We start from the raw sequence: 27,959 nt of genomic DNA, 5'->3' as shown, positions 1-27,959 counted from the left end.
TTGGTACAGATCGAATACTTCCCCCTGTTTTTATTTTCTAGTTTTACTTTAGGATACCAAATATATAAAGTGAAATTTGTTAGAGGTCTTCGATAAATTTGCAACGTTTTTCACAATTATTCCGGTGGCAAAATGGATCCCCCACCAGCCGTTCATTCAGTGCTTTCCTCTTCTAATTTAGGACCTATTTTTTTTCAGAAGATCATCTGCTGTGGGTATATTTGTCATTCTGTCATCGCGCGGCTCCCAGAAATGCAAAGTACATGTGCAAGCGTAAAGTTCGACCATCGGCACGAGGTTAGACGCAGCCCGAATCGATGATTGCGATGGTGCGTACCGTTATCGACACCGCCGCATCTACACACCGGCAAAGGAGCTACGTGCAAATCTGTTTGGCCACGGAATGTCGTTAAATTCGTCACGTTGCGCTGGCTGGCCAACGCGGTCAGTGAATTAATGGAGGATTCGATCACAACGAGCGGGCTTTACTCTCGCAGCTTTTATTTACGAGCACCAGTAGCCTTATGGCAACTATATCCCCGGGTCATGGTAAATAAATCGTGGACCTCCAGGTGTTGTGTAATGGCGGATAGCATAGGCAGCCATCATTCAAATTTCACTCGGGCTCGCGGCTTGTGGAGGATAAAGAGATCAGGTGATACTCAATGGGGAAAAATTGGAGTTTTTTTAGATAGTATGTGGAGGGCAGGAAAACTTGGCAAATGGAATTCGCTGGACCAAATTTGAATACTAATCTGTAGTCTGCCGGACGTTTGCAACCTCCAACCTCGAGTCGATCAATCCAATACCGAAAAATTGTCCGCAAAATGACGGACGATGTTCGAACACTTCCGTTTCAAATCAATGAACGGATTAATCGCGAAATCGCCGCATCCTGCTCCCTCCATGCTCGCTGTACCGCCTTCCTTGGGGTTAAGAACACCGTTTGCATTACATACCAGGCCGACTATTTATAAATGCACGATGTTTTTCACGGACTCAACCAACTAGATCCTCACGGTGGACATAATTTTAGTTTATGTTCGAGCGGCCAGGAATTCCCATCTCTCGGACTTCTGCTTCGCCCCTGTTATGAGGTAGTTCCTACGGTTTCGTTTGCGCGGCCATCGGGAAATGCGCCTTAGAATTTTAAACAGAAGGCCAATTTGTCTGTAAACGTGTTCGTAACCGGTTACACTTTTAACGACAGCCCTCGTCGATCGTTGTTATTTAGGGAGGACATGGAACTTAGCGAGGTGGTTATTAACACGTAATAATATACGCTGATCGAACCATCTCGAGCTAGCCGCGTGTAATCGTAAAATACGGTGTTGTTGGATTTGCTTAATAGGTCCAGGGGCGGATTTCAGAGCGAGCAGGTTTCAGCGTTTGAGGGAATGCGTTTGGAAGCGCTTGAAATCACAGACGGCAGATTTTCTAAACCCTCCAAACTCGATGAAACGAATAACAGAGACTCCAACTACTGTCGCCTTCAAGCATGCAATTCGAAAGAAAAATTCAATTGTCACGTGGATAGAGAATCCATCATAACGAAAATAGGTTAGCAAACTTGAAGACCTCTACAATTATTCTTACTGCGGAATGCTCTAACTACTTTTTCTCCACACCTTCAAATGTCCATGAAAATTCTGCATAAATGAAACAAAGTAGCTGACTGTCGGACTCAAACTAAAACTAGCGGGCATAATTAAAGCCCCGAGTTATGTTTCCTCTACGACCCAGCTGCTTATACCGTAACATCGCGTAACCTCATCAGCAACAAGATAAGAAACGTCACAAAAATGTCACAGAACATCCAGAATAAGTCTTCGCTACTAGATCCACTTCACTTTCTTTCTTTACGTCAAGTAGCACCTAACATACAGTGGCAAAGAAAACGGTGTCGCGGAGCCAGTATCATGCATCCTTCCAGCCTACGTCCTCTCACGAGCCCGCTCGGTCAACAGGAGCATTACAATTTCCTTCTGCGATCGAAGTCGGCGATTACGCCTTGTCGTCCCTGTTAATGCGAAATTGGACTTATCACGCCACTAGAGACGAAATTCACGATAACCGGTGCTATTGCACCGGCTCACAGTGTAAAGAGTATATAAAAAAAAATCAATTTTCCATTAAGATACAGTTATTTAGATGTAATTGATATGTTAATTATATTTGTACACAAAAAAATTAATTTTTAACATAAAATAATTCATTAAAATATATTTTTGAACATAATTTTTATTAGTTAATCATATCGTGCATACTTTCGTAAAACAAATAAAATATATAATTTTTTAAATACATTTAACCACAAATTAATAAGAAACATATGAAACAATTATAAAAAAATGAAATTAATTTTTTAAATAATTCGTATTGATAATAATTTTTAATTATTCATTCTTATTATACATCTTCATCACTATCAGTTGAATCTGAAGGATTTAAAAATAAATATTCTAGCACAGATTTGTCTAATTTTTCGTTTTATTATGTGTACTTCTTCTGGTGTGGGAGCACTCGGGAGCAGAAAAAATTTACACCAAATTAAAGGGCTTAAAAAAAACTATTTGTAGTCAAAAAATGAATGAACCGAAATCTTTCGTTTTTTTTTAATTCTCTCTAGAAGATAGAAGATACCAGAAAAAAAAAATAATTTAAGTCACTGGTACGTACCCATATCTTTAAATGCAAGAATTTTTAATTAATAAAACGAAAAAAGGATATATTTTGCTTATTTTCAAAAAACAAAGAAAGAAAAGAATTTATAAATACAACAAAAATGCAGTGGGTAAATATTTTCTATGTGTAGCCTGTGAAATCACTGACCTTAAATCCTTTATTTATTATACTAAGTTACGATGTTTATATGTCGGAGGACTGTTTACTACCAATCCATGAAATGAAATACAAAAATTAGAAACTCAAATTTTTGCTTTTTGAACACGTGCCGCAACACTGTGCGGCTGTTGAACACCGTGGATCCTGTCGAACGCGCGAGCCCGTGGACGGTCCCGTAGGTGTTCGCGCGGGGTTATCGGGCGCCAGAAAATATGAATTCGTCGGCGGAGGAACAGGCTCGTAATCAATCGGCCGGTGCGCGGGACTTGCGAGAGTGGAATCGACGACACGGTACGACGATCAAGGCTCGCGGGACGTCGAGCCGCGCAAAAAGCCCAGTTTGTCTGGCGCATGATTAGAAGTAGCGCGTTGCCAATCCGAGGGCACGGCAGTGCCCCCGCCGAGTCGAGTCGGGCGCTTGCCGTAAGCACTCTTTTCTCGAAGCAACTCACCGTACTTTTGACCCCCCATATCTTTGTGCTGGAGTTGCCCAGAAACCTGAAACTTCACTGAAACCTAGTACCTTGCAAACGGAATTAAACCCCCCAAACTTCACGTTTCTATCTTTTCTATTTCATAAGATATTTGAACTCGAAATTTCGTTATGTCGACACTGACCGAACATCAAAAATCAGACGTACTTCCCGCAGCCCTAGAAACTTGAACTTTGGCAGAAAGACAGTGTTTAGTCACAGAATGTTCTTTAACTAAAGATGTAGACTTGGAGTGATTTGTGAATGAAAGTGTCAGAGTTAATTAGAGCGCTGGACTCGGTTCTGCATGACATCTCACAACTTTTTATGGGTAAAGGAGTCACGAGACTCGGCTACATTTTTTACATGAAATGTTTTTGATGGGATATCTATTGATACGCCTCATGTCGACGAAAACGTAGCGGCGGCTCACGTGACTCGGTCGCTAACTTTCGCGACAACTGTATAAATTATTGACGAACTTTTACGCACAGGGGCCGATAACGACGTTTAAGATAATTCTCTCGGTTCTAGCGGTGATAAGAATACCGGGAACCGGTCGACGCCGTTTCCAGTGCTGACGTAAAGGCAAAACGAACGGCCCTGAAAGAATTCGAGTTCGTATTAAAGCGCGTATCGGTTCCCTCTCTCGTCCCCCTTCGCGGGGACAACCCTCGCTGGAAACATTTTCGTGCGTTTGCCACGGGGACGGACTTGTTCGCGGGCTGGTTACCGAGAAGCGTGCTGTTTTTCGTAGGAAAAATGAAACGTGCTACTTTTCGCAACGCACGTCGACACGGAGAAGATTATTATACTCTTAATTACGATATTCATCTCCTTGTGATATCTTCATGTATTTTCAATTTTATACTTATAGTTAATTATCATTATTTTTATATTCAATATTTAACATTAAAAAAAAAGTACATTATTATCATTTTAGAGTCATAGTATTACGATTTATTCCAACAATCTATCTTAGATTTAAAAATATTACTGTTGGCCAGCCTTCCCCATGACACGCGCCACCTGTGCGGCTCCTGGCGAGCGGATCACGACAGCAGTTTGGCAAAACGCGGTGAACGAATGATAGATTGCCCCGCAGAGTTGTTCTCGCGGATGTGTCGCTTACATTCTGCTCAACTCTGTCGGTATGCGCGCTGGAAGAAACGTAGGGTTCGTTGTTAAGACGTCGATCTTTGTGCTCTATGCGGGCACTGTATATCACAGATCGCGTGGTTTCAAACCTAAGCGAGAATATCCACCTGCGTAGGTTGAGGAACGTGAAAAACGTTCGGCGCATGAAATGATAGCATCCCTTCTTCTTTGATGCTCAGCGCTATCATTTTGATCGGTTCCACTACCGGTGACGAGTGAATGCCTCGCTTTCTTGCGATAATGTCACTCGCCGATCTTCTGATCTTCGAAAAAGATTCTAGACCTTGAATAGCGTTGCCCTACTTACAATTAGAGCTGACCGCACGAATCCACTTAAAATATATGTCGACGCTAACGAAGACGCGAAAAGTAGAAGCGGAAGAGAAGAAGAGACTGGTAAGAGCGACGTGGCGTCGGAGGTGTGAAAGAAGCGGCCGGAGACAATGGAGCGCGGTGGTAAGGCGAAAAGGAAAGCGTTACGATCAGACGGTGGCTGGCGTCAACAAGCGCAATCTACTGCGGGCGCGGGCAAAAGCGCGGGCTTATTAAAATTTTCAACGCTCGTTTTGTCGTTCGGCGGGCATTATCTCGGCGGGATCATTATCCCGCGAAACCGCAGCCTCGACGGCCGAAGCGTAATCACTCGTTTCTCGCGAGGCCATTCAGGGACTTTTGCATCGGGGAATATAATTTGTTTACCAAATCTGCGGTCTGTACGTGCGCGATACCACGATGGAGAAGAAGAGAAAAACGAAGGCAGCGGACGTTTATCGCGGTTCACCGCGACGATTTATCGACGTCGCCGTCCCTATCTCGTCCGGCTCGATTTGAACTCTGACCAACACGAATGGCTAACGCGAAACCGTGAAACGCCTTCTGCATCCAGCCAGGCCACGTCCGATGCTGGGATCGTTACGTGACCGTACGCACGGCCGGACTACGTGGGTTTCGCTGGAAAAATATGTGAATATACACCTGGAACATCTCGTATCATGTATACGGATGAGCACAGAAGCCTGCAGAAATGTCTGGAGCAATGGAATACGTCTACATATTTCCTCGGAAGGGTTCAGTACTTTTCGGTCATTGATTCCTCACCAATGTTCTTGGCGCGACGACTGGTATAGAGGTCACTATCAACTGCCACTCTGAGCAAAACTTTTCCTCGGATCGCTTACGATACGTAAACCTTTTGATTCACAAAATTCAGAGCAGTATTATTATTTGAATTAATTTTTTTTTCCTTTTTAACTGTTTTATTTATTTTAATTTTCGAGCTCCTGTGACATAAATAAAGGAACTTTATTACACCAACTCAATAGATCTTGCGTGATATTATATGCAACGTTAATCTAAAAGTAAAGATTTTTATTTTTCGAGACTGCAGATTTATGTGAGTCAGAGTTTCTGATAGCAGTGAATCTGTTAATGAGTATGGTACTTCGTTGGGAAGTTTGTACCTATAAAATGGCTACCTCGGATTAAAATAAATTACTAATATTATTATTGCAAATAATCCGCCAGTTGCTAGGACCGGCAGTGTGCTTATTTCTGAAGAGAAAGTCACGTGCGTTTCTGTGCTCGATCCAAGTAGACACCGGCATTTTTGCTCTAAAACCAGTCACATAGTAGCATTATGAACAAAGTGATTGTGCTCAAAGTGTGATGCATAGGCCGTAAATTATCTACTCGGCGCAAGACAATTTAATCTTCTGTAACACTAGCTGACAACATTAAACTGCTTAGATAACGTAATTGATATTTATCTAATATGTTACTAACGCCTTTTTCGAACCGACTGGTTCTCGATTCGCACGAATAGTGAAAGCAACGACGTATGCAACCGTGCTGCAAATTTCTTCTAGAATGTCACCGACCACGCGGGTCAGCTGTGAAGATTAATTTTCTTCGTCAGGACGAATTGCAACGTGTATTCGAAACCAGAAATAGTAGAAAGTCAATGACTAAGGAGAGAGCTTAAGAAACATTTTGCAGTCGTACTTGTTCTCCTTTTCCCTTTAGCATTAAATCTAGCTTCAGCATATTTAAACCCTTCTCGATAACTTTGCAAATACTCCTACCCTCGTGTGCTCGAATTCAAACATAAAATTGACACGGCGTACTACGCCACTTCTAAATATCCTCGCATCACAAATTTCACCTGTGTTCCACGCCCACCTTCCCAAGCACTGCAACTCGCGTCTCAAGCTTAACACCCCGCGAAATAAAACTGCAACCGAGAAGATGCGAAGGAAAACAGATAATGTATCCGCTCTAAGTGTTTCCAGCGTGGAATGGGTTGCAACAAGACCAACTCTGCTACTTCTACTCAAGACAATCGAAGTCCCCTTTCCACTGTGCAACATCCAGCACCATCGCGCTAGTTTCTCACGCTGGTCGCCAAAGGAGCAGCTCGAAACGCGGGACAGTGACTGGGGCCGGTACTCTTCTCGCAGGAACAGCTCGCGCGCTCTTTATCACTGTACCCGCGTCAACTTGCTAACACTTATCGCGCACTGTCTCCTTGTAAATATCGAGAGGCCCATTGTACGATCTCACGGCCGCATTCCTCCCGTACAATTAAGCTGGACACGGGCCCCGGTAATGACCGCCCCACTCACCCCTCCCCCTTCCCGCGCTTCTGCTGCGTGTACGCGTGTTTTACGATCGGCTATTCGCGAGCCCTCAGCTGCCCGTGAAGACAAGATATCGTAATTGGAGAGTGTCCCCTGCGCGATAGCACGCCGCGGCGTGAAACGACGGGCACGAGTTACACGAGCGGAGTTTACGGGCACCCTGACGACGCCTGGCGTCGTCCTACCTACGCTACACGCGTCTGCTGAGCCTCTTCACCCGCGGCGAGTCAATACGCAACTTCGAGGGGTGAGATGGGAACGCTTCTATTTACGGTTTGTGGTTCAGACGGATCGTGGATCGTAATGCACACTTCCAGCAATTATAATTTGGAGCATTACTAATCACCTGACAAGGGGAGGACACCATGTGATAGACATCGATTTTTATGAGCCTTGGCACGATGGGTCTATGTCGAAAATAAGTAAATAGGTGTCCGAGCGTTTCAGCCAATAGGCCTTAATAATACAGATATTTATAAGCAAATTATTATAAATTTCATAGTGGCCGTGGGGTTTTAGTGGGTAAAAATCCCACAACTACCCTGGTGCCCGTGGAGAATTCCCTTGTGGAGGCATCGGGGTGCCTTTTGATGATATCTCCACGTTAAAAATTTTTTTTTTATCATTTTTTTTTTAACTTGGGGAAATCTTCAACAGGCACCCCGAATCCTCCAGAGGGGAATCCCCCGGAGGTGTCAGGGTAGTCGTGGGATTTTTACCCACTAAAACCCCACGGCCACTATGAAATTTATAATAATTTGCTTATAAATATCTCTATTATTAAGTCTTATTGGCTGAAACGCTCGGACACCTATTTACTTATTTTCGACATAGATCCATCGTGCCAAGGCTCATCAAAATCGATGTCTATCACATGGTGTCCTCCCCTTGTGAGGTGCTGAGGTGGCGACCTTCTTGACGCGGGTGGAACTCGACTATTTCAAAGGTTTCCATGTTGGTCAAAATGATTCGGAATTGTTTTTAGTAGCTTCTAAAGTGTCTGTCACCTAATAACATTGCCCGAATGTTGTATAATTTCTATAATTTCACAGCTCCAGGCCTCGTGGTCCGATCACCACGTACCTACACGCACTTGCCGATTGCAATCCGTATCAACTAGGATTTGAAACGCGGGTTAAACTCGCACAACAAAGTCATCGCGTTACGAGCAGTTTCCTATCTACCGTGTTACTCAGCACTTTCCGTCTCTTACCAGGTGTTGCAGACTCTCCGCGAGCTGTGCGTGTACTTTTTTCCCTTCGGAATCGCGTTAATCGTCGCATAAATCACCGACGCCCTCCTTTCTCCCGCGGAAAACAAACGCCGGAGAAGCGAAACATCCATTACGACGTGGTCTACCGGTGAAATGGCATTTCGATTAATTCCCCATCAACGTTAACTGCCACCGCGCCGACCGTCAAGATCATCCGTCTGCCGTCGACGCGATTATCGCCGTTCAAACTGCTCAAAGACGCCTAAATCCCAGCGGCTGCTCGGTCTCGCCACGCGCGGAAGGCCGCCGAAGCGAATCCCAACGATCGGGATCCGCATTGCTTCTGGACCTGACAAATAGCTCGACATGCCACTGACGAATACGCTCGATCACGGGGACGTCACTTTCCAATGCTATCGACGGAGAGATCGCTTCCTTGCGAGAATTACGGAAACGCTGCTTTTGAAGTCGCGAGGGAGAGATTTCGTTCGGAGGCACTGCCGGGTGTTTGCGTAGAAAGTTCCCGATTCGAAGAGAAGGAAAGGCGGTGATTACACACTTCACGCGCAATAAATCATTCGAGCCTTTAAGACTAATTTAAGTGCAATAAACTGTCTGTCGCGAGTGTTTTATGACGAAGTTCTGTGCATTTTCTTATGAGGACACCTGGTGGAGATAATTGAAGTTCTTCATCGAGATTGAATCTACAATTTGTGTGTAGACGAGATCGAATTGTAAGTTTTATGTGGCGCAGAAGGAATATCGAAGCTATTAATAATTATTTTGGAAAGAATTCATTTAACTAACAAGGAGAGTATCTCAGGTGACTGCCTCCGATTGCTTTGAATTTTGGATTAGTTGTAGAGGACCGAAAAATAAGATACATGCGTTTTTATAGCGGCCCGTTTTCATATTTAGGGGGTGAAACCATCCCTCAAAGTTATAAGATCTTCAGGTGTTCATCTCCGATTGCTTTGGCCAGAAACCAAAGCAATCAGAGGATGGCACCACCTATTCTCATGAAATTTGAGGGGTGGTTTCATCCCCTAAACATGCGAACAGACAAAAATAATAAGACACTTGTTTCTTATTTTTCTGTCCTCTTAAACGTATCCAAAATCCAAAGCAATCGGAGACGAACACCTGAAAATCATATAACTTCGAGGGGTGGTTTCACCCACTAAATATGAAAACGGACCGCTATAAGAAAACACGTATATCTTATTTTTCGGTTCTCTAAAACATATCTAAAATTCAAAGCAATCGGAAGGGGATACTTGGGATACTCTCCTTGTAAGCAGCAATTATGAGCTCTAGAAGTGGTAACTATGTGTCAAAGTATAAGTTACCTTCCTGTCATCCTTAATTCTTTACTATAACTATAGATACCTCGGATTCTATGCTGCGGATACCATAAATTTTATCGTCCACTGTTCCCCAATTGTCACTTGTAGACTGTAATAGTTTCCCTATCTTTAAGCAACGAAAGTTTGCATTAACACTGACCAGAATGGAAGCAGCAAATTAAGTTACGATCGCGGCGAAAAATCGAAAGTTCCCTCGTGACTCAGCAACATCCTCCGAACGTTGACTTGGCCCTAAAGTCGCTGACGACGATGCTGACCTGTGTACGTTCCCCGAGGCCATGGAAACCGAATACCCACCTAACTACCAGGTCATTCATGCTCATTATCCCGACACTTAATTCCAAGCTCTCGGGGTGTTGCGTGATCCACCTTGGTGGACCTACTTACAGCAGACCCAACGTACTAAAAAAAAAAAGATCGGACAGATTGAATTCTTTCTATTTCAATGTGGAAGGCATTAAGGCTTTAGGGCTACAGTCTATTGAAAGGAAAGGTCTTATTGTTTTAGAGTTGAACAGTTTTTTAGTTTAATGTAAAGTTGCTACATGTTGAACACTATTCGCTAAATTATAGTAAAAGTAGAAACTGTTGAGCAAGATATTCTAGAGAAAATTTAGGTTTCATCACATTTTCGACGGAACCTTAAAGTTTGATTGAAAAATTAAATTACGTTAAATTAAATTAAATTAAATTAAATTAAACGTTAAAATACGTTAAATTCTTCATAGTGCAGATTCTGTCCCTCTTTATTACTTGCGTAATCGAACCAAAAAGTTTGATTACCTGTGCGATGAAACTTACATTTGTGATAAATACCGTGAGATGTCAATAACCAACATGACTTAGAGGATTCGAAGAGTCCCTATGTCTTTCAATAGTCAACACTTAGCTCTCTTCTACCACTCCCCCAAGTGATCATCATAATATCCATGCAGGATTACTGTTAAGAGACATTTGAACATTGAGTCTCGACTATCTACCTCCACAGAAAGAATTCTACAAAAACTCCCATCACAACCCAATCCCTGTCACATCCAAAAAAGCGAAAAGCCAACGTCCCTAACACATAGTCGTCTCAAGACGAGTAGAGCAGACATCCAAAACTTATCCAATCGCACTGCACAGAATGGGAAGCATTCACCTGGACACACTACACAATGCAATAAACTGGCATCGATCGTTCGAAATCCGCGCGTCCAAAACGATTACTCCGTTTTTTTTTTTTCACAGCTGTGGCACGATTACAGGCTGCGGGTCGTGCAGCAGCCGCGTCGAAGGGGCACTTTTCTCTCCTCTTTCGCTCGGCGAGCACACCAGGGCAATCGAAAGCTATCGCACGTGTTCCCTTGCTAATTACTGAGCCCCGGATGCTAATTACGCTGTTTTACAGCCGTTATTGCGTAATTAAGTGTCGCTCGAATATTCGCGCCCAGCGAGAACGAGCGCTCGGTTGATTTAATTCGCGATTTGGCCGCGCTCCCCAGTTTCGACTCGCTCCCCCTTTTTTTCTGCCTCTCCCTACGAGATATCGCGCGCGAAATAGGCGAGCACAGATAATTCGTGGCGCAGCGACAAGAATAGGAAGAAGGAGGGGAGGGTAAGTCGCGGGAGAAGTTGAAGATCGAATTGGAATATGGAAGACGAGTCGGTGTCGCTCGCAAATATCGGCGGTTATCTTAATTGCGCGCAGGCGAAGAAAAGCGGAACGCTTTCCGACTGGAATGCTCGCGGGCCCCGTTTTAATCTCGCGGCCAGCTTACGTTTATCCGTAACTGCTTGACGCGGTGCCAATTTAGATACCGGCCGACAGTAATCGATACCGTTGATTTACTGTCCCGCCGCGGGAGCTTCAGAGTACACCGCGGCAGCGCAATATTTTCGCTACTTTACAATGATAATCCGAGCGGTAAACGACGACGGCGACGCGGTAACTGGCAAAACTGAATTTCATCCGACGACCGCGGGCCGGTGACAGGTGCAGCTTGCTTGGATACCTATTTCCCCTTGCGGACTTTTATCATCGGCGTGTTTCTCCGCTTCGAGTTTGACGGGCAGTTGGGAATTGAGTTATTCATTAACTTGAATGAAAGATGGAGTTGCCGAGAGTCCAGTAAATACCAGCATCTACATACAAATTCGCGAGTGAAATAATACAGAAATTCAGAGACTCGGAGAGAGGAGCAGAGGCAGTCACGACCAGCTCCTTTGGCACCACGATAGTTTCGTCGAAATAACGCCTCGGTAATTTGCACGAAATTTATTGAAACGTGGCTGCGAGCCTCCGCCCTGGGATCTGCATGCAGCGGCGCGAAAAAGGACGGCAGGATGCGTCCGAGCGTCCCTTTCCGAGCAACCCCGTCGAGGAATTCATTTGCAGGGGAAAGAACGGCGGTATGCGCAGGTGTGCGTGGCGAACGTAAATGCGTTTACCCAAGATCTTCCACCATTAAGTTTCTTTTCCCCGCGCCGGTTCTCCACATCGTCCAAACATGTCCCGATGTGAGTGTTGACCTCGTGGTTACTGGGAACCCATCGAGACAAACGCGAACGTCGCTAGAGCTATCTATGGCGTGCCCGTCAGGACGGTTTTTAGGCTCGGAAAGACATTGACGCTTTAGTCCCCGGTTGGGAAAGTTGAGTGGTCGTCATCCACCGCAGAAAACATAGTGGACTCTCGCGTGTTCTACACTAATGTAATTCGCTTCTTTTACCAGGAGTATGGCTGCAGCTATGCGATACACGGCGGACAGGGCAGCTGTTTTTGTCGCCGTCGATGGCAGTTCGAAGTATTCTTATCGAAGCATCGGGTATTTATCTTGAAAGATCAGGGGAACCGTTGTCCTTCTGTCGATGTACTTCAAGGATGTTGGTCCTCTTGAATGATTAAACCCCGAGATGATATCTCACGTCCCGACTTTCTATATTAAAGCAAAGATCCTTTCAATATCACACGCCAGTCGATTATAATCTATATTACCATATCCTCGTTACCTTAATTCCATCTCACTGAACCATAGTCCAAGGATTCCCACAGATGACGAAGCTCCCTCGAAGCTTCAGATTCCGTTCGCCTCCACCAGCTATACGCTTAACCGTTGAAAACTTTTCGAGCAACGCGTGCGCGTTGTTTTCATACGATTACGAGACACAGAGTGTCCTGCTTCCTACGCGGGTCCTAGGCATCGCAGACACGACGTAAAAGCCCCGGCACACGCTCCAGCCGCTTTGCGCAATTTTCCTGTGGCCGGTGTTCGTGCAACCACCCGACGGTTAATAAGGTGTTAGCCGCGCTCGGTTATAATCGAGGAACACGGAGCATAGGATACGAACGTTGCAACAAAGCGACGGTGACGGGTACAGACGAGCCATATCCGGGACGTCGGCCAATAAAATTAATCGCTTTTGCTACATCGCCTGAATAATTTATGCCCGCTGCCGTGTCTAGGAATTGGCCGATGATCGTTCGGGACGCCGTCCGCGGCGTTCCGCTTGCGACACGCTGGTCTTCATAGAACACGAACGCCTCATTTGTATGCGTCTGCACCACGAAAATCATCTCTCGCGATCAGCCGGGCTGCTTTTTTCGACGAACATCGACGGACGGAAGGCTCCGGTACGATGGATGGCTGCACGCCGATGGAAGTCCGACCTCTGACGTTCAGAAGTCGTTTGGAGAAGGTGCAGGTCAAGTTGAAAGTGTAACGCAAGGAACTCGTGACGGTGTAATATAATCACCTGCAACGTCTGGCATAAATCTCCTTTCATCCCTGAAAGTGACATTCCATCAGCTTCCTCTATTCAACTTCGAGGACCTATGGCCCATCAACGGGCCCAGCAGGTCCTCGTCAACCAAGCATAATAAGGGCTTTGAAATTAGGGCAAACATCCTTGTTCACCTAACCCAGAGATAATATGTTCCGTCTATGGACGGAAACACACGCGTAAGCTGGGGCTTCTGTGTATCCCCGTGGACAAAGAAGTTCCCTCGAGATGACTGTAGAAGCTCCCTGAAGCTAGCTGTGGAAATGGTATTCAATTAACGCGACGTCGCTACACCACTAAACAACGAAACGTGATGAGGATGCAAGGTGATGATTTCCCTCCTGTCGTTCCCTTGTATCTCCGTTGCCCCGTCCGGATGGCGATCCGCTCTCGGTTACCGCGGCCCGCGTCAACCCGCGACGCGCATCATCATCAGCGTTTCGTTGGCATCGCGAATCAACCGAGTATTGCAAACACCTGCTTGCAATTTGCCGTAATCCGCGTGCAGCGCTACGTCTGTTTTCCGCGTCGTCAGCGCTAACAGACGTTTCTCGGGTGAAAACGGTCAGCCGGGTTGCCCGTGACGCGCCTGGAAACCTGTTCCCGGTATTTTGACAACCAGGCAACGTTCTGTTACCTCCGAACGCGAAATCGGGTAAATTATCGCCGCATCAGCTTGTAATTATAATATTACGCGCGGTGATACAGCGCCGTGCTCGGTAGTGCGCCTCGTTAGAACGGCTGTCTCGCGGTGCCTGATGTTTACAGAGTTTCGTTGAAACGTTACTTGGCGCTTGGCCCATCAATCTCTCCATTCCCGCGGAGCGGGCTCGTGTTAATTCCGCGCACGGTGGATCGCTTCTCCTCCAATAAGCGCGTCCTGAGCACGGAGACGTTGGATCCAGAGGCTGTTTATTAACGCAGTCTATCGCAATCTTTCCTTGCCAAGCAAAAATCTGATCATACGCGGCCACGTTAACTCGCAATAAGAAAATGATTGATAATTTCCTTGTGACACTGTCAGTCTCCTTCGGTGATTCACGAGGTGGTCGTCAAGATTAACTCAATCCGCGTCGCAGCTGCTTGTGACACGATACTTTAAGAGCTTCAAGGATTTTAGGGAATCTTGATAATTCTTCAGGGTTTAATGCCTTTGTAGTTATTCGAACGACAGTTCTTCGCTGTTATCTGTAATAGAATTATGCATCATCGACACCCTGAAGGGTGATCTATATTATCCAACAAAAGTTATCCCACCATTTCAGCATTGCTTAATCTTAAATATGTATTTATTTAGTGTTATTATTTATATAAAACAAGAGCTCCTGACTGACTGACTCATCAGCGCCCAAATCAAATTGTTTCACCTAAGTAGAAACGTGAAATTCGTAAGGTACATAAGAATTTGTGGAAATTCCGTCCCCAAGGGGGTGAAAAGTGGTAAAATGTGTTTTCCCGGATTTCTTAATATCTTTTAGACCCGATTGGATTTCAACTTGGTTTTCACTTACAAGGGTTACCTACACGAATGCCTAAAACCAAAGTTCAGTACATTGCCCTAAGCAACCCCTAAAGGGGTCAAAAAGGGTAAGCTGTGTTTTCACGGATTCGTCAAAATCCCTTCGGCCCAATTCGACATCGATATTTGGTTTTAGCCTAACAACACAAATGTCTAAAAACCAATTTCTAAATTTTGCCCTAGTCAACCCTTAAATGCTGAAATCCGGTAACAAATCTTTTTGTAATATGTCATATTACCTAAGCGTACATTGAATTGTAGCGTCTTAATTGTTTAATAGTATGTGCGAACGAAGATTACTTAAGAGCAATTATATAAAAATTAATTAAAAAAAAAAACAATTGTAAAAGTAATTCCTTTTAATTATTCTACCGCAGCGGAGCACGGGTATTTTGCTAGTTAGAGATATAAAGCCACTCCAATATTCAATGAATATTATTCATGCGCATAAGGGTGCAATATATTTCAGACTATCCATGCTCACGTCACCACTCACAGTTTCTAACAAATCCACAGGGCTCGCTGTATACCATCTCAACTTAATTCTTGCCAGTTTAAATGACTCCATACTTATTCGAGGATCAGACACCTCGCCTCCATGCGACGCAAAGAACAATAAAACGAGGTACGACGAGGTAGTCGCAGGAAATGGCTTGTTGATAGGAAGCTGTTCAATTTTCCCCCGATTCCCTGTCGCTGCTACCGTGAAACTGGCGAAGTTTTCGCGCGGAACGGCCACGGTAGCTATCAGGAACAGGATTAGCGGTTAAAGAGGCAGCGTTTAGAGCGGAGCGCTCATAAATCACGTGGAAGCGACAAGCAATTATAATAACTATCGCCGGCTATAGACGCATAAATAAAATACTGGGACCCCTCGGCTAGGTAATGAGCCGAGCGAGGCGGGATGCGAACCAGTTTCTCGAGTCGTTAATAGCGACACAGGTCAACAGAGAAAAAGTACTTTCGCGGGAAAAGGTCGTCGCGACCCTCCAAGATCGGAGGACGCCATCTTTCAAGGGGCAAACACTTCGAAGCTACGAGTAAGCACGCAGGTATGCACGAGCAAAGTAATCCCACCGACGTGTTGCAACCGAATCAAGTTCAATATGTGTTGTGTAACCGCGAATCGGAACGAGTACTTTCTTATGCACAGGGCGAGTGTGTGCAATTGGAGCAAACAGACGAGGAATTAATTGAAGAGTCTAAGCTTCTTTCATTGCAAGTGAATTTTTTCAAATATTCTGATTGCGAAAGCTTGAGGAACAGTATCGATAATCTCTAAGATAAAGTGTACTTTCGTCTATTTATTAGTGCAAAATGTTAGCAGAACGAATTTCACGAATGCTAAAAGTCAGAATACATTCCACGTGATTTTGAAGTCGCGGTTAACTTGATGTTTCAATTAGAAAATATTGCTTCTAAGTGTCTCCAAATGTCAATAATAATTGCTACTTCTCTGTTCGTGACTAACGTTTTGAGAGTTTGATTAATTCTTATTGAACGTCACGCGCGTCATTATTTATGAAAGCAACCTTTCGATTTTAAATGAGACCGTTGTCGCGGTGACTGGCAGATTAATTTATACGAGCGTGAATTAAAGACAATATTTTATTTATAGACAGCGCATTCAGAAGTTTATTGCTTCATAAACGACGATTCCTGATCTTTAAGTGCATACCGTAATCTTCGAGAATGAACAAGTGTTATTTACTGGCCACTCAAATGCCAGTTACGTATCAAAAACGAACGGTGGAAAATTCAATTTATATCTCCCCTATTTCCCCACACGCATTACTTATAATTTATCTCCTTTTGCACACAAAAATTATAATCACTAGCGAGGAACACATTCATTCAACCAATACACGTGGCATACATAATAAATGGTCTCCTGTTATTAAAAACAACATCGAGTGTATAATGGTTCCTTTCGTCTAACCCCTTATTTGTTAAGTCAAAATAGAAATGTGCGTCCTCTTCCTGCATTTTATGATGTCGATTTAATTGATCAACTATTAAAGCTAGTTTACGAACCAATAATTACGTTGGAATCTAGAGTATCGAATTAATCGAGCGTTTCTTTGAACGCTGCCAACGAGAAGATCGTTGGCCCTTCAACCCCCTACCCTCGCGTCGTATACCTATACTATCAGATTAACGATAACGTGTCCACGCTGCCGCGTGCTGCACACTTCCCGAGTTCTTGGAACAGCGTCCCACGTAGTACTTCGTTCCACGTAAAAACTCATTAATTAAATTTCTACGCTGCCGTCTTTCCTGCGCTGGGATCCAAAGGGAAGCCTCTGGGGACTCAAGGTCACGGATACCTCATCGACGCTGGAATTCGAGCCGAGTTTCGAGTTTCAGCAGAATGAACGCAAGGCGACGGTTCGAGGAAGGGGGTAAAAAGGGCACGATACGATGCGTCGAGAGAAGGAACAGTAATTAAGAGGGTGAAAATGAAGGAAGAATGTGGATAGAGGTAGGGAGAAAAGAGTAGTGGCAAAATGCAGAATATAGAAAGGGTGGAAGGTGAAGTAGATGAAAATAATATAGATCGAAGCGTGATGAAATAGTAAAAGGAGATTGCACAGTGGAAGGGTAGAAAGTGAACTGCACTTTGCTCCGAAAGGATTAGTTTCGCTCTAGGGAAAAAAAGGACACGAGAAGAAATAATATCAAGAAATTATGGAAGGGAAGATACAGAAGGGAGAACGAAGAAAAAACAGGGAAAAGAAAAGGGAGTAAAAGCGGAGTACCTAGAAGGCCAAACGAGAAGAAGTACCTACAGCAGAAAGTAGTAGAACTAGAAATAACGCAGACGGAGGCCAATCAAGTAGCAGAAGCTGCAAACCAGTTCGCAAGCGGGAGAAAGAAGAGCAGCGCTGTAGGACTGGCGCAGGGGAGAGAAGGATGCTTAACGCAAGAACAAAACGAGGTACGCATACAAAATCACAGAGAGAAACCGAAGAAGAAGCAAGAACAGAGGAAGCGGCACGAATGTGTGAACGAGGAGAAGATAAAGAAGAGAGAAGCTTACCGCTCGGGAAACAAGAAGATACGGGGTCAGAAAAGAAACAGGATAAGAAAGCTGAAGTGGAACAAGAAGCAGAAGTATAAGATAAGCAAGCAGAAAGAACAACAGCGGGATAAGGCGGCCGGGGGAGGGGAAAGAAAGAAGACGGGCAGGGAAAGAGGTGGCTAGACGAGCGAACAGTAAGGGGGGGCCGAATGTACATCGTGCGACTCGCGGGCCGCCATAACCTTTTATCAGTTATCTAATTAGCCGTTGCATTTAATTAATGACCCGAGGAGAGGGTCTCGGAGATAGCCCTGGCAACGTGCGAGACCGACGTACCGTTCTGCATGGTCGTACGTAATTTTAATCAGTGTTCGCGTCAGATAACGAAGGGTCGACGGATCAACCGGCACTTGCAATTAGCCGTGTTTTTATTTATTCGGCTATCGGGCTGTTATTGCGCCGCTAAGGCAAAGGAGAGGAAGCGAGAGGCTCCGACTACGCATCGAAACTCGAGACGCTGCTTCGACCAGACCAGCAAGGGTATCCTTTCGATTTTCAAAATCAACATACCTGGCAGGAGTTCTAAGAGGGTACTCGGTGACGAGGCATCGGTTAATTAAAAATCAGACACGTTGGGTGAACGCTGAAGTCGTCGATTAGCCGGGTACACTATCCGATTGGTTTTAAATAGATTCAGAAGCCAAGACGATTTGTATGAGCTTCAGGGTTTGTTATTCCACTGGTCCCAGGAGTTTTCTAGCTGTGGAAGCATAGCCACGTCACTTAGCTTACCTGACAGTGGAGTCCTATTAAAACTACCGCGTCGTTAGTATCGCAGGTTGCCCATATGCCAGGGGTACCCCTGGAGCCCGCGGAGCGGCCGCCTCGACTTTAGAATTTCTCTGCAGCGTGACGCGTCGGTTGTTATTCCCGGCGTGGCGTTCGATTTTGTAACGGTAAGGAAATAATAGAATGGACGGGCGAGCGTAGCGGTACGCGGCGCGGAGGCCGCGCTCGCAGTGAGCGATTTCACTCGGGCGCCGATCGCAGCACGGCGAAAAGAAAATGTTTGCGTAACGGTGGACGGGTGACTTACCTTCCCCGGATCCTCGATGAAGCCGCCGATGGTCATCACGTGTAGGGTAACCTCGCGCGTGTTCACCAGCTCGTCTGCCGTCGCGTACAGGCCCTCGCTGACGAAATAGGGCTCGGGGCACGTGAGCCTGCAACACGGCCGAACGATCGACAAATTAGATAATGAACAGGAATGTGTTGGAGGTTGCATCCATCGGGACGATGATGAAACACCGCCAGACTGGCTCTGTACACCCTGAACGTACTAGATAACGTAATTAGTCGTTGTGTAAGCTCGTGTCGAACGAGTTCCTCTTTGTGCACTTTGTTCGTACGGGAGTGCAGGAGGACGGTCGTGTTGGTCGTGTCGTGTTCCCTTCCTGGGAGACTAGAGTCGCATTGCACGGTTTTACGAAATTTTCTTCTGATGAATGATAGCACGTGAAGGATCCTGGCGCGCTGGTAGGAGTAGCAGGATGGGTTAGAGCGGTAGGTATGCATATCGTGGCGGCCGCGGTAGATATCGTCTAGAAGCACACAAAGCTCGGATGTTACAGAGCGCACGACTGGAATGCATACCTCGAAGAATAGCCCGCTGCTACACAAAATGAGCATCTTAAAGCGTAAGGTGCATAATATGCCCGAGCTACGGTGCATAAGGCACCTGCTCTACTAGCGCCGATGTACAGAAGGTGGTACAAACTCGATTCACTGCCACAGCACAATCCCGAGCGGTCAATATCAACGTGTGAACTGATCGCTGGCAACGTGCGGGCAAGGGACCAGATGAAGCCCGGCGGAATATCCTGTTTGAGAATTCGTAGCCAACAGACTACCCTGCCAGGTCACGGGCAGCCGTAATAAATATGTTCGCCGGGCCGTCTTGGAGTGGCGGAAAGGGGGTAAAGCAGGCGAGAAAAATCGAGCAGCTCAAGTGAGATTGCGTGGCCGGGCAACATCAATTTCGAGGGTGATTCCCATCGCTGTCGGGGGCCTCGAAAATTTCAAATGGCCGCGTAATCGAGGAGCTTCCTGGTGCACGAGCCCGGGCGAGGAGAGTACAGCGCCTCCTCCCTCCTCCGCGTCTCCTTTTCGCCCCGTCGTCTCGGTTCCCTTTTTCTCATCCACCGGGATAATGATACCCACACGCTCTCGCGAGGTAATAATATTAATGGCTCCGTGTACCTTCGTGAGACCGTTGGGCGTTCAACGAAAGGGAAGGGAAGAAAGAATGCCAAAGACAGACTATCAGCGGAAGAAACTTGCGTAAGAATTGCGACCGGGGTCCTCGTGTCGTGTCGTGAATCACTCCGACACGCTGGCCCCCTTGTTGTACACGCAGGAAGTCCGATGGGGCCGTGCGTATTGCTTCCGGGAGATTAAATAAATATGTTTCTATTCCACTTTTTTGATTTTTGATCAACTTGTTGAGCCTGAGTTCAGTGTTGCATTTAAGGGGTCATGCTCAGTCAGGAGGCCGAAAAAAGGGTGGTATTTGGAAATTTTTTACTCAAAAGCTATAACACATTTCTCAAAAAATCTTTTTTACATTTAAGCATTGCATCTAGTACTGTGCATGGTAATTTTTTTATTTAAAAATATTTATCAATAACTAATTTGTAGTCCATCACTCGAAGCTTCTCTAAAAAAAAACATACACCTAGAGAGTCCTAAAAACTGACGTTCTTTTAAATTTTTTTTTTTAAATATTAACATTATTGCATTTGTGATTTTATTATTAATCATGTCACATCTTTGGCTCAAACTTACAGGGACCAGTTCCAAATGCATCATTTGCTGCAGTGATTTGCGGTACCCACTCCCAATTAAACAAATTTTACCTGAAAGCAAAAAGCAAGTTAGTTTCTTAAAATATATTAACAAATGCAGTTTTTGAAAAGGCGGATTTTTTATTTGATTCCTAGTTTCTTTTTTATTACATAAAAAATCAACACTTCTGGTCGGAAAATTGAACATTTCGTTTAAACCGCTGCCATTTCTTCAAAAATGAACATTTTGTAAATCGGCTCGGTCAAGAACAGCATTTGTTAATATACTTTAAGAAACTATGTAATTTGCTTTCTATTTGGAAGTAAAATCTGTTGAATCACTGCAGCGAATGACGCATTTCGAACTAGCCCCTATAATTATATTAAACGACTAATCATTTTACATACAATGTGACATAATTAATAAAAAAATTACGGGTGCAATAATGTTAATACCTCCTTCAAAAAAAAAAAAAAAATTCTAAAAGATCGTCAGTTTTTAGGCCTCTTTAGGTGTATGTCCCCCCTTAAACCGATTTCACGTTGCGAACCAATACAACCAGTCGAAGTACCGACGTGACTCGCTCTTGTTTTTACGCTGCCACAGGGAATCTCACGATTGCATATTAATTCTCCACCGTGTACATGTTGCCGCAGACTCAAGCTACCTATCTGAACATAATATTGGTTTTGCTGTTGTAGCCACTTTTAGTTGTAGGTCGACATCGCACCAGGGCCTGAGATAAATCTCCAACCAGAACAACAATGGACGAGCCGTTAAGTCGTTTAGAATTGACTACTAACGATGTAAATCAACAAAGGGACCCACAGTAATGGGAACGCAATACACGCTCGCCGCGGCTGTTTAAAATACCAGATTACTACCGTCAATTATCAGCCTGGCAATTACACTATCTGCAAACACGCAGCGTTAGGATCGTTTCCTCTTCGTTGAACGCCGGATCTTTACTGTCAATTAGAAGTGGAGTGTGAAAATTAATTACCATCGCCGAAACCGGTCCCGCGACGAAAAACTCCCACGCGTTCTTTGCCGCCACGGTTCCCCGTACAATTAACAATTTATTCTAAGCAATTGACGAGTGGCCCTTCGCGCGGCCGGTCCCCGTTCCTTGTACAGCCTCGTAACGGATAGACCCGTCGGTCCGCGAATCCATCAATCGCCCACGTGTCTTTCGGTGAAATCGGAATCGCCGTACGAATATCTCTCCTGGAGAACCGAATAACACGGGAGTGCCGCGTCATGATCACCGGCAGGCACCGAGGAACAGGTTTTCGGGCGGAGATTTCGGACGGACGGGAAAACAAGGAGGAATTCGATTAAATTGTAATTATTCGATGGATTCTTGCTGGCTCGTTCATTAACGTAATTCCTCCCCGAAACAGCATCGATGCCTGTTATTTCGTTGCTTGTAATTGAATTCGTTCGGTTCCCCTGTTATTTGATTGATTCCATTACCTTGGTAAATCTGCGAAACCGAAGGAAACCGATTTTACGTATGCAGTTCGGGGCGAATGCTGCGCCTAAGTTCTCGCCAATCAATCGTCGCGTTGCAATTGGGCGTAAACTGATCATTGGGCAAGAACAAGAAGCGCAGGTGTTTACACGTGTCCGAATAATTTTTGCAGTTCTGCGCTGCGCCAAGGAAATTATTGTATTCTCGTCGACGGCAATGTTTACCGTTTATTTCCCCCGCGGCGAGTTTGCTGTGCTAATTGTAATATTACATTAATTAATGTCAGCTGCAAGGACGAGTGCTTAATAAATGCCGTTTAATTTATAAATTAGAAGATATTTTTGATGCGCGTAAACGTTTATGGGCCCCGCAATTAATTTCCAAACGACCTTTGAAACTGTCCCCATTCATCGCGATCGCGGAAAGCGCAGCGTGTGTTATTAACGATCGTACCTCGAAGGCTCATTAATTTATTCGCTGTGTTTACATAAATGGCCAGTAGGTACTTCAATGAAGTCCGCTTCATCACGGCGATAATAATAATAATGACAGGAGTAGTGATAATAATGGCTGCACTAAATAATTACGAATTTTACGCATCACTCACTGAAAACGGGGGAAAATACACGGTGGAGATAATGGGAAAGAAATCGAAAGGAGTGGAAGGAACGTGAAAGATCGTTCGTTTCTCGCGCGGCCACATCAGCGAATTTCCAAAATAACGTTCCCAGAAGCGCGGCTCGCATTCCGATTGCGCAACAGGGACGGGGACTGGCGCATAATAAAACGATGCCTGGATCTAACGGCGCTCGTAAAGTCGAAAATATTAAAAATAAATTCATAAATCACGAGACACTAGCATCCCGCGGCGTTTCTGACGAAACGTACAGGCTACATGTGCTCGGTCGATCGCACAGGAGTAAACGCACACTCACAGAATCTCGAATACACGCGCTCGCCACGCTAGGCTCGTAGAACCAGCGTCCTGTGGCTCCGATTATTCTAAAACATAGCCGTAAACGTGCTCGAACGATAAAACCAACCTCCTAACGAAAGATTCCAGTACCCGCTTAAGTGTACGTTCAATTAAACTCCTGCAGGCTTGGAGAACGAACAGATAGCAGGGTGTCCTTCCGCAGTGCCCGCTTCAAAAACTCCGCGTTTATTCCGCTTCGCAATTTTCCATGTGTCCCGCTCCCTTCTTCTCTAGAGAAAGCAAGCCCCGAGACACGTTTCCCAACAAAAATCCTAATCGGCTCCGACCGCTGGCAGGGTAATTTGTAATAAATTCCTCGCGTGAGCCGGCGGGGACCGATTCGCACGTACGAGCGGCTAACACACGGAATCTTGCGAGGAGAGCATGTGGGCGCCTCCATCGGCTATACATATGTATGCGCGGACTGGTTCCGTCGGCGACAGAACGTAGAATTTCGTGAATCTCGTGAATGGCAACGTGTTTACAGGATCCTCGAGGCCTCTCACGCAAAACATATTTTCGGCCTGTCTGGGCCCTCGTTTGCCCAACGATTATACGAATTTCACCGGCGACACCGGCGCGGTCGTTTCTAATACGCGACTCCGGGTGTGCGATAAAGAACGTCGATTCTCGGGGGGGAGTAAATATTTCGGCCCCGAAACTTGTCCCTCGGCGGTAGGGGACCACGTAACGCCGCTAACTCGAAGATCAATATGCTTGCTTGGCGAATCAATGAAACCGTCAGCTCCGTTAAGTCCTGCTTGGGTGGCAGCGTTTTAGCATTTATTATTATTATTGTGGGAATATGTATCTGGGTTCGGATCCCTACGGCGTCGAGTCCCGCACCGAGGCATAGACACCTCGGGCCCTCCGCGATATGCGTCGCCGTTTTGATGACAGCATTTGTTTAGATAAGAAGGGCCTGGTCCATAGCGCGGGACTCGCCGTCGAGAGATCGAGAGGCAGTCCGGCGACGAAGCGTAGTCCAGTAACATCTCGGATATATAAAGAATTAAACGGACACTGTGGGTTTTGCACTCGGCTTTGCCGTTTCCCAATTCCTATCTCCCACATTGTTATTTATTAAACGGGAATTACCATGGTATACAAAAGAAAATGAAGACGAGTTCAATGCACAGAGTCTGAGCAGCGCCGGCGGAAGGTACGGGCGAAGCGGGCGACCGCCCGGGGCGCCAATTCGCGAGGGCGCACAGTGGTTCGAGTATACTACATGATAGGTGGACAAAATTATTTTTCCGCGGTATAGGGTTTGTATGGGGTTCAAATTGTATCACAGTTTATTATTTCACCAAAAATATCAATAAAATAAAAATATGACTAATTCAATAAAGGAAAAAGAACAAAACGATAGTAGGTATTGTGTTTTAACTATAATTATCAGTTGCAACATTATGTTTATTCCTGTAATTTCTGAGTTTTCTGTGGAATTTTAAAAAAAATTTCGAGGCACAGTTGACTCACCTAACATCAAATGGCTATTAAAACAGTATTTTACTATATGTTCCACGTCGTTCCACGTTACAAGGGTTGAATGTACGGAAAGTAGAGACTTTCTAGTTTTATTTAATCACATGATCGATCTGCAGAAATTTGCAAAACTAAATTTTGTGAATTGTTTTCGAGTACGACGCTCGGCAGGAGGGATAGCACAGTTGTTATATTTCAGACTCTATACGTATTATAGATTAACTATAACTTATAAGTGTGCCTTATAACTATTAATTTCTTGTTAATTGCATTACATTACATTATAGAGTCTGAAATATAACAACAGTGCTATCTCTTCTGCCAAGCGTCGCACTCGAAAAAAATTCACAAAATATAGTTTTGCAAATTTCTGCAGATCGATCGTGTGATTAAAAAAAATTAGAAAGTCTATACTTTCCGTACATTCAACGCAGGGATTTTAATGGTGCCACGTGGTATATTTGTATTAACCAGAGATAAAATTTTGGGACCATTTGTGCTGGAAGAATGCTGAATAACGTTTGTGTTCAAGGGTTAATACTGCGAGAGTTAGTTTCGTAATTTCGTATTGGAAGAGGTGGGATGAAATTCGATTAAATTCAGAAACCACGTGAAATTGCCACGTGAGGCTTTTTCGTTGCCTAAAAACGCGCTTCGGTGCGAGAAGAAATACACCGGGGAGCGCGATTAAATTAATAAATAATGCATCGCTGCCGCGATAGTTTCTTCGGCGTGGTCCGTTAATTGAAGTAGATTGAGGTAAGAAGCAACAAAATACTGGTCCAGTGAGTTTTTCCTATGGACGGCCGGGGTTTTATTTCCCATCGATGATGAAATCGCGCTCACCCACGTGTCCGCGAGAAATCGAAACGAGTCCACGGCGCCCGGACTTTGGAAGAACTGCGGCATTCCCCCGCTTTTATTTTACCACGTCGAATTCGATTTACGATCGCTTTTTCAGCGTCCTCCTCCGCCCGTCACTCGTTTCGCGATTCCGCCCCATAATCACCGCTCGTTTTCAGCCACGACGTTATCTGTATATTCGCTAATTGACCGTGGCAAATAAGAATTTTCTCCGCTCGAGCGGACCGTTCCGTCCAGGATTTCTTTCGGGTTAGCGGCAGAAACGCGAACCAATCTGGCGCACCGAGTTCACTCGCCGGAGCTGAAAAACAGGCGGAACAGTGTTTATCACCTAATTTGTTGAGGTAAAAAAAAATTCAGGGGTTGAGAACAGTTATGATATCGGTTTCGGTTCTCGAAACAGTTATGAGAACCGAAATAATCTTGAAACAGTTACGAGTGACAACGGTTCTGGCCTATATCGGTTTCGGTTCCGGTTCTGCAAAACCGATATTATATCGGTTCCGTAACTGTTATTCAAACATTAACAGTTATGATATCGGTTCTGCAGAACCGTAACCGAAATCGAGATAGCGAGAAATTTCGGTTCCTTATAACAGTTATTCAGAATATCGGTTCTTCGTAACTGTTTCAGTCTGAACCGATATATAACAGTTTGTAACAGTTATTCTCGGAACTGTTTCAACCAGGGCTTGAAAACTGTTACAATATTGATTTCGGTTCTCCAAACGGTTATGAAGAACCACTATTCTTAATAACTGTTACGAAGAACCGAAATTTCCAACTGTTATCTGTTTCGGTTACGGTTCCTATTTCCTTTCTCATATCGGTTCCATAACCGTTATTTTTTCGGTTCTATATTGGTTCCGAAACGGTTCTAGAATCAATTCTTGTATCGACTTTTTCCTAATTGATATCATTAATTATAGAAAAATGAGAAACATTAATACGTATCATTGATTTCTAATAAAGCGTTGAAATAAATAAATCAGCCACATATTTTTTACATTCACACACACTATATTATTCAGAATAGGAAGTTAAAAGTTTCTCCTGTTTCTATAAGGATTTCTATAAGGATACAATAATGAATGATATCAATTCGGGAAAAGTCGATACAAGAATTGATTCTGAAACCGTTTCGGAAGCGATGTAGAACCAAAAAAATAACGGTTATGGAACCGATACGAGGAGGGAAAAGGGAACCGAAACCGAAACAGATAATAATTGGAAATTTCGGTTCTTCATAACAGTTATTTGGAATAAAGGTTCTTCATAACCGTTTTAATCAGAACCTTTATATAACAGTTTTAAACAGTTATTTTCGGAACCGTTTCAAGCCCTGGTTTCAACCCCTGTAAAAATTTCACGGGAATAAGTATCCCGCAACGTTGCAACGTCGATTGGAAAAGTATTGTACATCGATACAAAAGTATCGGATCCATCTTCACATATTCGCACTAATCAACAGAACAAAAATGAATAAAGTTTATATATCAACGAGTCTTCAAAATTGATCCCTCGAAATCACTTCTATATATAAAAAATTTAATTCTAACTGACGGCTCATCTTTGATTGAAGAATTTCATTCAAATGAATCTCCTTTAATTTTGCAACCCCCCGTTACGGTTCTACTTGCTAACTAACGTAGTCACTTTTGAAATTGCTTAGGCATCCCGATGGTGCGCGTGAATGTCGACCGTAATTAATCACATCGTAGATCGTTACCAAATACAGATATTAAATTAATGCAAACGTGACTCAGCGGGGCGAAGCGCGCGTGCACGCACCGCTCGCGACCGCCTTGCCTCCGATTAAACGAACTTTAGCCCACTGTGCGCACTCGTTACCATTAATCTTGCCGCGGCTCCGGGTCCGTGGAAGGAACGATCCTGGCGTCGAGTAGAACCGGCCCGCTCCCGATAATTTGTTAATCGTCACTTAATTACCCCGTCGATCGGTTTAACGGTTCGCGCGTGCGGCACAAAGCGAGGCTCGGGCCCTTTGAAACGAAATCACCGTGGCCCACGGTTAATTACAAAATCGCTTCGTGTTCGCCTCTTTATCGTCCCCCCTTCAACCTTTCCATTCTTTTTTCACCGATCCACGATTTCCACCCTTTATCATCTCCCCTTTAACACATTTTTCGCGAGCAAATCGCGCGCGGGAGAAACGAAAAGGCGACTCACAGTCCCTCCTCGAACTGCACTCCCTCAGAAATCGTCAGACTGCTTTGGCTTACCAAACTATTCGCGATATCGTCCACTTTCATAGAACTATCTATCAAAAACACAAATCCTCCCAAACACGCATGCGCA

The 27,959-nt window shown here is 44.7% G+C and overlaps 1 protein-coding gene across 3 annotated transcripts in view; it reads right to left on the bottom strand.

Moving 5' to 3' along the window:
* Positions 1-27,959, bottom strand: part of LOC143370484 (UPF0489 protein C5orf22 homolog) — a 683,248-nt gene that overhangs the window by 329,277 nt on the left and 326,012 nt on the right. For 2 of the 3 annotated variants that reach the window (XM_076815684.1, XM_076815674.1), the window contains exon 2: positions 19,091-19,217. In XM_076815684.1, coding sequence (XP_076671799.1) covers positions 19,091-19,126 — 36 coding nt within the window. In that variant the 5' untranslated portion in view covers positions 19,127-19,217. Of the gene's footprint in view, positions 1-19,090; positions 19,220-27,959 lie in introns of all 3 variants that reach the window. The other variant, XM_076815694.1, reaches the window with a different exon arrangement.

Source organism: Andrena cerasifolii, chromosome 1 (assembly GCF_050908995.1).
Source record: "Andrena cerasifolii isolate SP2316 chromosome 1, iyAndCera1_principal, whole genome shotgun sequence".
NCBI lineage: Eukaryota > Metazoa > Arthropoda > Insecta > Hymenoptera > Andrenidae > Andrena > Andrena cerasifolii.
Note: the sequence above shows the minus strand (reverse complement) of the source record. Positions and strands in the feature narration are given on the sequence as shown.